We start from the raw sequence: 14,526 nt of genomic DNA on the forward strand, positions 1-14,526 counted from the left end.
AAACTGCTGATGCTGGCAATCTGAAACATTAATGGAAAATGCTGGAAACTCTTATAGGTGCTTCTAGGATTTTCTTATTTTATAAAACGATTGGTCAGAACCTTATCCAGACCATACAGCACACAGGCACGTGTGTACCGGCACGTGCTTTTGTAGTACATCAGAACTGATAAGTGACACATCAAATGATTGTAGAAATGTTTCCATTACTTGACAGATTTAAGTCAACAGTGAGTTGGAGTACTTTCCATTTGCCAGGATTGATGTAGCTTCAAAACTGTATGAATAGGCAGAGGATTGGACTGCCCTTTAAATTTGCTCTGTCATATAAAGAGATCAAAGCTGCTCTGGTTGTAACCACAACTTCATGTTCTTGTCTACCTATGATAACCTTTCAGCACCTTGCATATCAAGAATTTAAAAATATTCAGAAACTCTGCTTTCAATGACAAAGTGAATTCTAAACATTCACAGAGAAAAAAACATTTGCCTAATCGCTCTTTTAAATGGATGACCCCATATCTTTAAACAGTAATCCTTCCACAAGAGGAAATATTTTCCGAACAATTCCTTGGGATTATGTATGTTTCAGTCAAGTCCTTCTCTCTCTTCTAAACACACCCATTTGATTAATAGCCCATTCACCATATTACTTAGTCATTCCACCACTAGTGTGATACGGGCATGGAATATACCAAATACAAAATGGAAGTATTTTATCAGTTTGCCAAACTACTGTAAATGGCACAGCCCAGTGGTTTTATACCACCTTGTAGGGGATGCTAAGCAGGAAAATTGGACAACCAAGTCACCTTGAGTCAGACAATATCTTGGAAATGTGTTGGCATTCCTTCGTTGTCAGAGAATGAAAGCCCTCCCCCCCCCCCCCCCCCCCCCCCCCCCAACTGCTGCAGCTCAAGCAGCTCATCATTTATATACCACAGGTAAATGGGGATGGGTATTAAATACTAGCCTTACTAAATGAATACATTTATGCGAATAAATAAATAAAAATAACTCAAAAGATTATGTTTATTTTATAAAATGAATTTTTTATTATTTATTTCTGTCTTATCGTTGCCTCCTACAGTGATCTGGGGATTTCTGGACATTTAAATTAAAGTGCATGGGAATACCATTATATCCAATTTCCCTTAGATCAGGCATTATTGTACTTGGAACTTTATTGCCTTTTCTTCATTGCCATTGATTCAAATTCCTAGTACCCCCAACCTAGACTGCAGTGTTTCAGTCTGTTTGCTCCTGAGTGGATATGCTCTCTTGTACTTCTGCTTATTTGCATTCTACTGAAATTGCAAAGATTACTCGGGTGCAACATAACATCAGCAAGATGATGTCATTGACTGAGTGACAGTACATTCAAATCGAGACCTCTTCCTGCATCCATATACCTACAGTTTCTAACAAGAGATTCTCAAGAACGTGATCAACACTTGCAAAGGGGGTTTAATTTGTTCCTTTGTTTGACATGCTTACCGTGGAAGAAATTACAAAACCTGTACTGAGTCTTATTTTTGCAAATAGCAGAAATGGAAAATCTGAGGCTTGGATAATACTGTCTATTACATTCACCAGCTGGGTTATAACAGGAGCTAAAAATGTGTAATCTGATTCTATACAATTTGTTTTTTACCTCACCATTGAAAACAAGATGTAGTATTTAAACTGCCTTTATGCTGTATTTGACTGAAAACAAGACTACTGTTGCAAATCCATTTATGAGTTTATTGCTCATTTCCAGCCAGGTAATAGTCACAGTGGTTTTAACATGAAAGCAGCTTTATTGCTTGGTGCTTTTAAGTCTAAATGTTAGCAAGTAAGAATTGCATTGTTCTATCTGGGACATATGAATGACTTGACTAGATTGATATTGTTTGCTAACACCAGGCTGGCCAAAATTAGAGGCATTTATTGCTATTGAAATTAACTGGAAATGTTATTCATTGAAGTTGGTCTGTCTAAGGTCGTTTGGGTGGAATGTGACAATGGCAGGTTCTGGTGGAATGTTGGGATTCTGCTCACGAAGGAAACGCTGCGCCTTAATCTTTCGAGAGCGATTCAGAAATGATGTTAATGGCGAATATTTGTTGGGTGCCGGAGCTAAGGGCTGCTACAGTGGAGCTTCCAGGAAACTCCTGAATGGATAGTGGATTATTGAAAGTGTGACTGATAACAATAAAATTGCTGATGCAGGTCATTTGTACCATGCATTGAACACACAATGTGGAAAGTTCAACACTGTGTGTTTATGGAGCACCACGAATTGAAAGAGAGACGAGTGCTGCTTATCTATGTGCCTGGTGAAAGAGATAGCTTGCAGGAAGGCAGTGGAAGAGTTAATGTTGTTGCTAAGTTGCAGATTGCTCTGGTGCTGTACGCAGAGGGATTAACCTTACAGGGTCCTGCTGCATGTTAGAACATGTAAACTACCAATCAGAGTGCCTGTGCTTGTGGGGAAGGTGGGACTCGGCCTCCCTCTCCCTCTCTCTCGGCCTCTCTCTTACCCCACCCCCGTATGATTGATGGGACAGTAGATCACATGACAGCCTCTTTCTGAAGGTCACAAATAAAAGCTTCCCACAGAAGCTGGCTCTTAAGTTCCTGCCAAAATGGCCGCCGCAGTCTCTGCTGGCTTTTGAGCGTTTGTTGTTTTTTTTAAAAAGAGAAGAGAGAATCTGTTTTTTTTTTTGATTTAATATTCTTCTTTTGCTCTTGCCTTGAATGCCTCAACTTGCTGGATCCTTGCACTGCTGCACTTTATGAGGTTTGTGGCTGATGCCCGTGCCTGTGGGCTGGGCTTTTTAAAGAAAAAAAATCAAGAACAGTGTTTAGTCTGTCTGGCAGCAAACAGCTACAGGGTTGGAACCTGGGCCTGGTTTAAGAAGGCCACAGCCATTTTATGAAAACTGGTTGGTGGGAGGGGAAATGGTGGCTTTAAACTTTAAAGATGCTATTGCTTTTCAAAAGTCAGAAAGGTTGAAGATTCTGCAAAATACCGCCATGCTGCAAATGAGCAGTTGCTGATAATTTTTCATTGCGAGTATGTATTGTGTAGCATAGCACTGAATGCTAAGTTTTTTTCCCCCAAAGCATCTTTCTCTCGTGCGGTTGTACAAATCTTTTAAATAAATAGCAAGTTGGCACAAGGAGAATTCTTGCACCAGTCATTTTGATCATGGAAAAAGGCTTTTTTTCCCTTTGGCAAATACGCTTTCTAACCAGTTTGGCTCGATCTGCAAACTGCCAAGTGGCATGGTTGAACTTATTTACAACACTGCGGGGTAGTCTAGCTAATTATAATTTCAAGACTTCTAGAAAATCAGCATTGTAAAGCTATTATTATCTGGCATGTTTATAATTTAAAATTTAACTTACATTACATCTGTTTTATTGTTCAAAAAGATACAGCAGTCTCTCTGCAGTTTTTAAGTTAGTTGCGTTGGTTAGATCCAGAAATTGTTTCATTGTTACTCAGTCAATTAACAGTGAAAGACCCGGTTGTGATCTTAGTCTGTAAATTCCATATATTCAAATTAAACTCCAGTGTGAACTTCCATAAGGTTCTGCATTTATGTACTCCATAGTTTTCTTTAGATCCTGCAATACTATGTTATACCTCGTCCGTTGTATTTTCTGCTCTCCTTCGAGAGCAAGAGGGGGGGGGGGGGGGGGGGGGAGTGAGGGGGGGTGAGGTGAATGAATGGTAGTTTGTCTGTTTGTGGTCTGATAGGTGAAAGCTGTTCCTTTTAACAGGAAGGTCATGGGTTCAAGTTTTTGGATCTAAGAGGTACTTTAATATTCCTGTATTTTTGTTGGTAGTTGGGAGGGATTGCTGTATTGTAGTAGATGACTTGGGAAAGAGAATGATAAAGGATTGGTGGTTGGGAGAAAGGAAGTAGTGTGACAGTAATAATGGGATGGAGTTGTGAGGAATGTCCCTGTTTGTATTAATGGGTGAATGACTGAAATGGAACTGATATAATTAATTAAGTATACACAAAATGCTGGAGTAACTCAGCGGGACAGGCAGCATATCTGGAGAGAAGGAATGGGTGAAGTTTCGGGTCAAGACCCTTCTTCAGACTGATGTCAGGGGCAGTGGGTGGGACAGAGATAGAATATAGTCGGAGAAAGTAAGATCGGTGGGAGAACTGGGAAGGTGGAGGGGATGGAGAGAGAGGAAAGCAATGGCTATTTGAAGTTAGAGATGTCAATGTTCATACCGCTGGGGCGGAAGCTGCCCAAGCAAAATATAAGAGGTGCTGTTCCTCCAATTCATTATTATGTCTTTAAACTTTCTATGAAATATTTGAAACACTTTTGATGCGTATTCTTTGGAACAACTGAAAATAGATTTGCAGTGCGACTGTTATTCAGGAGATTGGAAATTAAGTGGGAATTAATACCAAACTGAAGTTAAATGCATTAACATGGAGTGAATGAGGAACATGAGATTTGTTGAAGGTGAATAAGGTCCAAAAGAGTTTTTGATGAATAATAATGTTAATGAGGTTGATGATATAAATAGATTTTTTTAAAGGGAAGCAATAAGATTCAGATTCAATTTTAATTGTCATTGTCAGTGTACAGTACAGAGACAACGAAATGCATTTAGAGACAACGAAATAAAGACAATAAAGACAAGGGGGTGTGGTATACCTGATACTAAGATATGCAATAAAGGCAGTGAAGAGAAAGGATCTAGCCCCTCAATGGGAGCAAGCAAAGGGCGGAAAACATTGATGTTGTTTATAGAGCCCCAAACAGTTGAGGCAATGCAGAATATAAACCAGGAAATATGGAGCACAGCACAAGGATAATGAAATAATCATGAGTGATTTTAATCTCTAGCTTGACAATTAGAAGTGTTGGTGTGGAGGATGAATTGAATATAGTCTTCTAGATCAGTATATTGAAGAATGTATGAGGGAGCAGGCTCATTTAGATCAAGCATTATGCATTGAGAAAGGAACAATACTAGATCTAAAGTTTTTAAGCAATAATCATAATATGTTAGAATCTTACATAAAAAGAGAAGAGTATTTAGTTTAATCTGAAACTAGAGTCTTAAAGCTGAATAAAGCAAGCAACAATTGGATAAGGAGTGTTGGCTCTGCCATATTTGGAAAGGAAAAGATCAGTCTGAAGAAGGGTTTCGGCCCGAAACGTTGTCTATTTCCTTCGCTCCATAGATGCTGCTGCACCCGCTGAGTTTCTCCAGCATTTTTGTTTACCTTGGGAAAGGTACATTATATTTATCATATAATGGATTAGATTTAAATAATTAATATTGTTCACGAATAATATATATTCCCTTTTAAATTAAAAGAATATCAACCAAAAAGATGTTTTAAGAAGGAACTGCAGATGCTGGATAATCGAAGGTACACAAAAATGCTGGAGAAACTCAGCGGGTGAGGCAGCATCTATGGAGCGAAGGAAATAGGCAACGTTTCGGGCCGAAACCCTTCTTCAGGCAACGTTTCGGCCCGAAACGTTACCAATTTCCTTCGCTCCATAGATGCTGCCTCACCCGCTGAGTTTCTCCGGCATTTTTGTTTACTCTCAACAAAAAAGATGTCCAGTTGTTATAATATAGCTGAGTATAAAAGAGTCAAGAGAGTTTTATTGTCATGTGTCCCAGATAGGACAATGAAATTCTTGCTTGCTGCAGCACAACAGAATATGTAAACGTAATACAGAACAGGAGTTAAATCAAAGGAATAGGCATGTAATGTTGTTTAAAATGAAGTTAAACTGGAGGGGAGGTGACATTTCAGTAAAGGAAGATGAAAGCTTTTATATGAAAATGAAAAGTAGAACATGAGCAAGAACAGGTTATAAAGTAGCAGATTATTACACAGCAACTATAAATGTGTAACAGAAAAGATTCGCTACAGTTAATGTGGGGGAATTTAAAGACTGAGGCAGAAGAAATTGTGTCAGGGATAAAGGAAACAAGAGAAATGAAACATATTTCTGCCTGCCTGGAAGAGGACTGAGGAAAACATGGAAATTGTGGAGAGATAGGCTTAATACAAATGTGGAGATCAAAAATATAAGCATTAAAAAATAGTTTGTGAAGAGCTAATAGCCTGAAAGATCATAAATTCCCAGGATCTGATTGCTTAAATCTGAAGGCTTTGATAAAGGCCACTAGAGATTATGGATGCACTGATTGTCATCCTCAAAGTTCCATAGATTAGAGAATGATTCCCACAGACTGGAAAGTAGCAAGTGTAACTATTGAAGAAGGGTGGGGGGAAGGGAGGGAGGGAGAGAAGAGAGAAAATGGGGGGGGGGAACAATAGACCACTTGGCATGAATCAGTAGCGGGGGAAGTGCCGGTTTCAATTATCAAAGTAGTTGTAACAGGACACGTAACAAATAATTGGATTAGGTAGGCTTAGAATTTATGAAAGGGAAATTTTATTTGACAAATCTTTTTTTTTTTTTTAAGGTTGTAATCAGCAGCGTATAAAATGTAGTCAATTAAAGTAGACAAAAATGCTGGAGAAACTGGGTGAGGCAGCATCTATGGAGCAAAGGAAATAGGCGACGTTTCAGGTCGAGACCCTTCTTCAGACAAGTGATGTTTTTGGAGTTTGGAAAGGTCTTCAATAATTTGCCATGCAAAAAAAATATTAAATAAAATTAGAGCACAGGAGGCACAGCTGTAGAGTTGCTGCCTTACGGCGCCAGAGTCCCGGGTTTGACCCTGACTACGGGTGCTGTCTGTACAGAGTGCATGGGTTTTCCCAGAGTTCTGTTTCCTTCAACACTCCAAAGACGTACAGGTTAGGTTAATTGGCTTGGTATAAATGTAAAATTGTCCCTTGTGTGTGTCAGCGTGCAGAGATCCCTGGTCAGTGCGGACTCGGTGTCTTGTGGCTAGGTTGTAGCTGTGGTGAAGTTCCATTTGTTGTCAATCTATACCTGTGATTTGGTTGAGGGAATCAAATGTAATGTAGTGAAATTTGCTGACAATAAGTTGGATATACAGTGCATTCAGAAAGTATTCAGACCCCTTCATTTTTTCACATTTTGTTACGTTACAGCCTTATTCTAAATGGATTAAATTCATTTTTTAAATCATCAATCTACACACAATACCACATAATATAAAACCAAAAACAGGTGTTTAGAAATTTTTGCAAAGTAATTAAAAAGAAATAACTGAAATGTCACATTTACAAAAGTATTCAGACCCTTTACTCAGTACTTTGTTGAGGCACCTTTGGCAGCGATTACAGCCTCAAGTCTTCTTGTGTATGACACTACAAGCTTGGCACACCTGTATTTGGGTAATTTCTCCCATTCTTCTCTGCAGATCCTCTCATGCTCTGTCAGGTTGGATGGGGAGCGTCGATGCACAGCTATTTTCAGGTCCCTCCAGACAAGTTCGGGCTCTGGCTGGGCCACTTAAGGATATTCACAGAATTGTCACAAAGCCACTCCTGCATTGTCTTGGCTGTGTGCTTAGGATCATTGTCCTGTTGGAAGGTGAACTAATAATAATAGTCTATTGTAATTCATAGCTTATGAGGTTGTAGTGTTTAATAGCCTGATGGCTGTAGGGAAGAAGCTGTTCCTGAACCTGGACGTTACAGTTCTCGGGCTCCTGTACCTTCTTCCCGATAGCAGTGGTGAGATGAGTGTGTGGCCAGAATAGTGTGGGTCTTTGATGATGTTGGCTGCCTTTTTGAGGCAGTGACTATGATTGATCCCTTTGATGGTGGGGCGGTCAGAGCCAGTGATGGCCTGGGCAGTGGTCACAACTTTTTGTAGTCTTTTCTGCTCCTGGATGTTCAAGTTGCCGAACCAGGCCATGATGCAGCCAGTCAGTAAGCTCTCTACTGTGCACCTGTAGAATTTCAAGAGAATCCTCTTTGACATACGGTATCTGCGTAATCTTCTCAGGAAGTAGAGGTGCTGATGTGCTTTCTTTATGATTGCATCAATGAGCTGGGTCCAGGAGAAGATCGTCAGAAATATGCACGCCCAGGAATTTGACGGTTTTGACTCACTCCACCATCGTCCCATTGATGTGAACAGGATTGTGGGTCCTCAACCTTCCTCTTCCAAAGTCCACAATCAGTTCTTCAGTTTTGCTGGTATTGAGAGCCAGGTTGTTGTGCTGGCACCATATGGTCAGTCGGTCGATCTCACTTCTATACTCTGACTCATCACCCTCTGTAATTCGTCCCACAACGGTGGTGTCGTCAGCAAACTTGAAAATGGAGTTCGCATTATGTCCGGTCATGAGTATAGATTGAGTAGAACAGGGAGCTGAGCACGCATCCTTGAGGTGCTCCCGTACTGAATATCACTGAGGCTGAAGTGTTTCTGCCAATTCAGACAGACTGTGGTCTGTGCATGAGGAAGTCGAGGATCCAATTGCAGAGGGATGCGCAGAGACCCAGTTCCGTGAGTTTCGTAACCAGCTTGGAGGGGATGATGATATTGAACGCCGAGCTGTAGTCTATAAGCAACAGCCTGAAGTAAGTGTTTTTATTGTCCAAGTGGTCCAGTGCGGAGTGGAGAGATTGAGATCGCATCCTCCGTCGACCTATTGTGACGGTAGGCAAACTGTGGTTGGTCGAGGTTCTTATTGAGGTAGTAGTTGATATGCCCCTTAACCAACCTCTCAAAGCACTTCATCACCACGGACATTAGTACCACTGGTCGATAGTTATTGATGTACGTCACTTTACTCGTCTTGGGCACGGGGGGGGGGGTGAACTAGTATCAGTAATGGTGATCATAAAACTACCAGATTGTTGAAAGTTCATCAGATTTGCAAATGTGCTTTAGGGGAAGAGATGTGCTGCTCTTGCCTGTCTGACCGCAATGTGGTTGATGTCTTAACTTCCCTCGGAAATAGTCAAACAAGCCATTTAGTTCATAGACCATTAGGGTTGCATAAATAAATAGCAACACTCACTTCCCCGACCGAATCCAATTGAAGAAATATAAACACTTTCATCGGTGCAAGATTAGGGATTATGAATATAAAATATTTGTTTTTCCAATCAATAAATATCAGTGATATGATAAAAGATTATATGCACAATCGTGACAATATGTATTCTTCTAATATTTCACACAAAATGATTAGAAAAGTTTATGATTCTAATATATCCCCAAATGGAAATGCTTACTTTTCCCCCAATTTAGTCATGTGGATTATAGCTTGCACGTATTAAATCAGTGTCAGTCACAATCAGTTGCTTAGGTTGGTTGTCATTTGCCCACCAGCTTTTCAAAAATCTTTCGTCGAGATTTTATTATTTATTTCTGATGTTGTATTCTTAACATCGGATGGAAGGCAGAATGCTAATGAGTTATTATGCCATAGTGGGTAGATGGACCACAACTGGGGCCAGGTGAGCGATCCTGCAGTGTCCAGGGATAAATACATAACCATTAGCGATCAGCAGCTTGAAATATGCTCATCTCTCTTCCCAACACTTGTCATGAGAAACTGAGGCAGACTTTATCATCTATAGTAGGAAACTGAAAGCATACCAGTCTTTTGACACTGAACCATGATTGCAGTCATTATAGCTTCTATTATGATTATTTATGTCTCTTAGAATCATGTGACAAAGAAGCAGGCTCTTCTACCTGTTGTTTTACTGGTAACTTTTTGAAAGTGTTTGAGAATTAAAAGTCTGAGAATTAAAGATGAAATCTTTTTCTGGGATATTGATACCTTGCCATTAACGACTGCCTCAGTTTAAAACCAAAACAGTGCATACTGAACCTTAAGTTAGGTGTGCAAAAATCAATTCAACATTTCGGGATGGCAATCCTTCGCCAGAATTGGGAAGGAAAGAGATACATTTTCTGCAGGAGTACAATTGGACGATTAGAACAAAGGGAATGGCTGCGATAGGATGCATCAAAATTACTTAATGGCTTCATTTCAAATCTGACCCAGAAGTACTTAGTCACCAAAAATCTGTGATTTGGAATCCAAAGATTTAACCTTACCGTCCATATTATTTTTCCTTGAGTGTTCACATGAATAGATACAATTAGTGTGAATGGACTACATTGTAACAACTTTTGATCTGGTTACCAGCCAACCAATCCATTGGAGCTTGTGAATTTATATTTAAAATTCCTTTCTCACATTTGCTTAGGAGGTTTTAACAGTCGTGTAGTTTGATTGGTTCCATGCACACATTAGTCCCGTCATTTATTTGGAACTCCTTTGCTGTAATAATTACAACAGTTCCACCGCATGTGCCCTTCCTTCATGTCAGCATGGACGCGGCATCTTCTTTGCTTTTTTTCCCCTCTTGCTTTGCTTCTGGCAAAGATATGGCAATATGAGTGTATTATACAAAGTATGTAATGATTTGTGGTCCAGAATATGTCTTGATTTTCCCAATATTGCTATAGACTTTGCCAGTTTTGCTTTGACGTGGTTTATATGTCGTTTCCAGCAGATTTTGTGGTCTAAGATCAAACCAAGACATTTATTTTCATATACTCTTTCTATACTTATGTTAACTTTTGATAACAGAGTTCTCAGCCCGGGGCTCATTTTCTCTTTCCTGTTTTGCTTTTGAATTTGTAAGGAAAACGACTGAGCATTTAAATTTGTTCTAACCTGGCTGCCTGTTTGCGGAATTGTTCAGAGTAACCAAAATTGAAGGAATTGGAGGCAGGGAACTAGCTGTATCTACCCAACTGAAACATATAGAATTTCCTTAATGAGACAACACTGTGTCTGGTGATTATCCTTGACTGTGGAAACAGCACTGGTTGTGCTCCAAGAACTCTGAAAAAATAGGAAGGGTATACTGGAAAGGTGTTGCGGATAATTGATTCCATATAAGTTCATGCTTTGGGAAATGTACTCATTTGAACCCCATTTGTATTTCATTCTGTAATCTATATATTTTTTAAAGGCGGGTTGTTGGTGAGGGTGGGACTCAGCTTGGGTAGCTGCTCTAGATTTCAGTGGCTTTTACTGCACTATATAGATATATAGATAGATATATATATATATATATATATATATATATATATATATATATATATATATATATATATACATATATATATATATATATACATATATATATATATACATACATGTTTTGCTCAGAATCTGATGTTGATCTCCATTTAGGCTTGGGGTAAAGGGTGGCAATATAATTAATCAGGATAGAATGGTTCAGGATTACAAGTAGAAAATATTTATGCTCAGACTGATGATCTATCTGGCTTGGATATTCTAAATGATGGGTATTGCTGAAATTCTGGGATTTATCATGACATCCTATAGTTATAGATTTTGCATGCCTGAAATTTGTTTATAATGGGTCACTGAGCATGTCTCTAATATACATATATTTCTACCATCCGCCACATTGCAGTAACTTGCCTTTGTATTGTGAAACCATATTCTCCTCCTCTTTCAGTTGATGCAGCATTTTCTGTATCCCTGATCCGCTATGTGTGGTCCCTGCCAATATATGCTGAACCTTACAGATACTTTGCTCATTTGCACATTTGAGTGGATGTGAGAGAGCTTAGATTTGATTGTGTGCTATAAAGCTTTGCGGATTTGTGATTAAGCAGAGTAAAATGAAGAGCTGGCCTAGTGCAAAGAAAACAGATATTTCATTTTTGAAGAGATAGGTTGAATCTTGGAGTTGGCTCGTGTCTGGGTGCATGGCTTAGTGGATTGTACTGCTGATGGGAGGAAGTGAATCATAAATTTGATGTGGAGGTTGGTTCGGTTGTGGAAACATCAATCTGACACTGACTGCAGATAGATTCATTCCAAAGGAACTGGAGTCTGCTTCATTGCAGCTGCTTTTTTCAACTGTAAAAATTGAGCTTTTTAAAAAAAAAATGGTTTCACTGAAAATAATACTCTTAACATCAGCATGTCAGAGACCAGAGAATAGTTTATTTAGGCATCACTGTAGACTGAGATTCATATATAACTAAATAGGAGTGAATTCTGAGCAGAGATGGAAATTTAAAAGGTGATGAGATCTTAAAAATGAAAAATCATAAAGGCATAAATTACTTCTTTAATTGTGTGAACTAAACATTTTTGAGTTATTTCGATATCCTGACTTGGTGTACTCAACAGTTTTTTTTGCTGGCATTCTGCACTTCCAAGTTTTTGAGGGATAACTTTGTAATTCAAGATTGGATTTATTGCTGATTCAGAAATAAATTGATGAAACCAGAACAACTACCTATTCCGATTGTAAGCATAATGGTGAGGCAACCACTGATTCCCCACTACAAATTTTTGATCTCATTTGCTGACTATTTGTGAACCCTTATCTAAATTCAAGTGAGCATGTTCAGTTTCACTCTGAGCAAACACATAAGACCTGTTGTGAGCTGTAGCAAGGTCACCAGATGAGACGAGGCTTCTTTCTGTTTTCAGTTGTTATGACATTATTTGCACTGAGGGAATTGAGTATAAATTGCATAGCTTGGGGACTAATGTCACCCTTGGCACCATGAAAGACACGGATAGCAGGTCCTCTTTCCTCATTAAGTAGACTGTTGGTTTTTATGACATTACTGTAACTATTTGATTTTCTTACTCTAGTGATGGTCTGCACAAGATCAATTATGAAACTGTTTCAGAACTAGGTTTTGAAAACTTGTGGGGAAAAAAAGACAGAGCTGGAGTAACTCAGCAGGTCAGTCAACATTGCTGGAGGACCCAGATAGGTGGTGTTTCAGTTTGGGACCATTCCTCAGACTGATTGTTAGGGAGGAGGGCGAGAAATAAAGCTGGAAGGAAGATTGACTGACTGGGTTGATCTCATTAGCGATCATTTTCATCTCCTCTTCCTTCAATCCTTTGGTTTAAAGGATGATTTGCTTCAATTCAAGTTCTTTGGATTCTGATTAAATCAACTATGTCCTCGATTAAATCAACTATTATAATTTCTAATTGTAGACTTGGGCTTTTACTCCAATTTATCATGAGATTTGTATTGTTTTTAATGCAAAGTCTTTTATTTTTACTTGGGCTTTCATTACAGAGCTACGCTTTGTCTTTTGATTGTGACCACAAATGAAATTCACTTTACTTTCAGTATCAGATAGAAATTAAGAACATGTACTTGTACATATGGAATTGTACTTGTTATGGAAAATGTTTGTTTATTTATAGTTGGTGAATACTTAAAGATAATTACCACCACATTTTATAATGGAATCGGGAAGTTATCAGTAAATGCAACCTTTTCCCTACTTATAAAATATTTTTTGTCATATCAGGAGATCGGGAATGTAGTTATTAGATTTAAATGCTCCTCTCTGAAAAATAGTGCATGAAAATTAGTGTGGTTCTGTGTGATGCGTTTTCTACATGTAAAAGTAATTACGATGGAGTAATACTAAAATACCCATGTATCGACCAATTCATATTTTCCCCACCTTCTCTCATCATCCCAGTCCCCTGCTACTATCTCCTCCTTTATATGATCATCTCCCAACCCCAACGTCTCATATTTCCATTGTATCCCCCTTTTTTCTCTTCCCCCTGCCCTCTTCCATATCCATATCCTGTCCTCCGGTTGTACATTTCACTCCTCCTCCCCTCCTTATCTTGAAAATCCCCTTGTCTCCTTTGTCATTTACTCTGCCCATCTATCAATCATCCTTTGTCCCCTCAGCTGTATCCACCAAGCACATGCCAGGCTTTGTCTCACCCGCATCTCTCTTTTCTCAGTGTTCTCCAATTCACCAATCATATTATACAGCAAAACTACCTTTACACCTAAGTTGTACCGTTGGTGATCATGCTTCTGTAAGATATTTGCTGAAAGAGGAACAGTTTCACTTGGTTACTTGTTCTTACCAATATGGCATGGCTAGATAATGATCTGCAGAGCACCAGGAAGTCGCAAAAACAGTTCACATGTTTGGATCAAGACAACTCGAAGCATTCAATCCTTCCTTCAATGGTGCATCTTTTAAAAGCCTATAGGAATGGCTGATAAAAGCTGAACTTGCCATCGATTGCCATATCTGGAGAAATAAATGGGAAAATAATTATTGTGGAGTTATATGTTAACGACCAAGCAGTTCTCCCATTCCATCGAAAAAGTCTTCAAATTTCAACACGAGGAATGAGAAAAGTCCATTAACCATAATGAAATTAAGCTTTACAGTCATTTGTACCTGTTGATACCGTAAATTGCTTGGTCTCCTTTTGTATTTTGGAGGGGGGAATTGGTAATGCACGTGGCAGAAGAAGGTGGAAGCAAATAAATATATAATGTTTGAGCAAGAGCCTGTGTTTATGCAACTGTTTTCATGAATGTAGGGTATTCTCACATACTTAACAGCCAGTTATTAAATTATATTCAAAGTTATGCAGGTCAGTTTTACAAGCATTTGAACACAGCATGATCCAAGAAAGCTGTATGATTTGGCAACCACTTAATGTGATTTGATGCTATTCGTTGTGGGGGAAATTCTACTCTCTTTCATAATAAGACCTTC

The 14,526-nt window shown here is 38.9% G+C and overlaps 1 protein-coding gene across 4 annotated transcripts in view; it reads left to right on the forward strand.

The window, feature by feature from the left end:
* The window catches only part of tnrc6ba (trinucleotide repeat containing adaptor 6Ba), a 140,570-nt gene that overhangs the window by 54,112 nt on the left and 71,932 nt on the right, over positions 1-14,526 (forward strand). Inside the window, exon 1 of one of the 4 annotated variants that reach the window (XM_055663125.1) lies at positions 2,534-2,785. The exons of the other annotated variants lie outside the window; for them this stretch is intronic. Within the exon in view, the coding sequence (XP_055519100.1) occupies positions 2,781-2,785 (5 nt within the window). The 5' untranslated portion in view covers positions 2,534-2,780. Of the gene's footprint in view, positions 1-2,533; positions 2,786-14,526 lie in introns of those variants that run through there. 4 annotated transcript variants of the gene reach the window in all.

This window comes from Leucoraja erinacea, chromosome 37, assembly GCF_028641065.1.
Source record: "Leucoraja erinacea ecotype New England chromosome 37, Leri_hhj_1, whole genome shotgun sequence".
NCBI lineage: Eukaryota > Metazoa > Chordata > Chondrichthyes > Rajiformes > Rajidae > Leucoraja > Leucoraja erinaceus.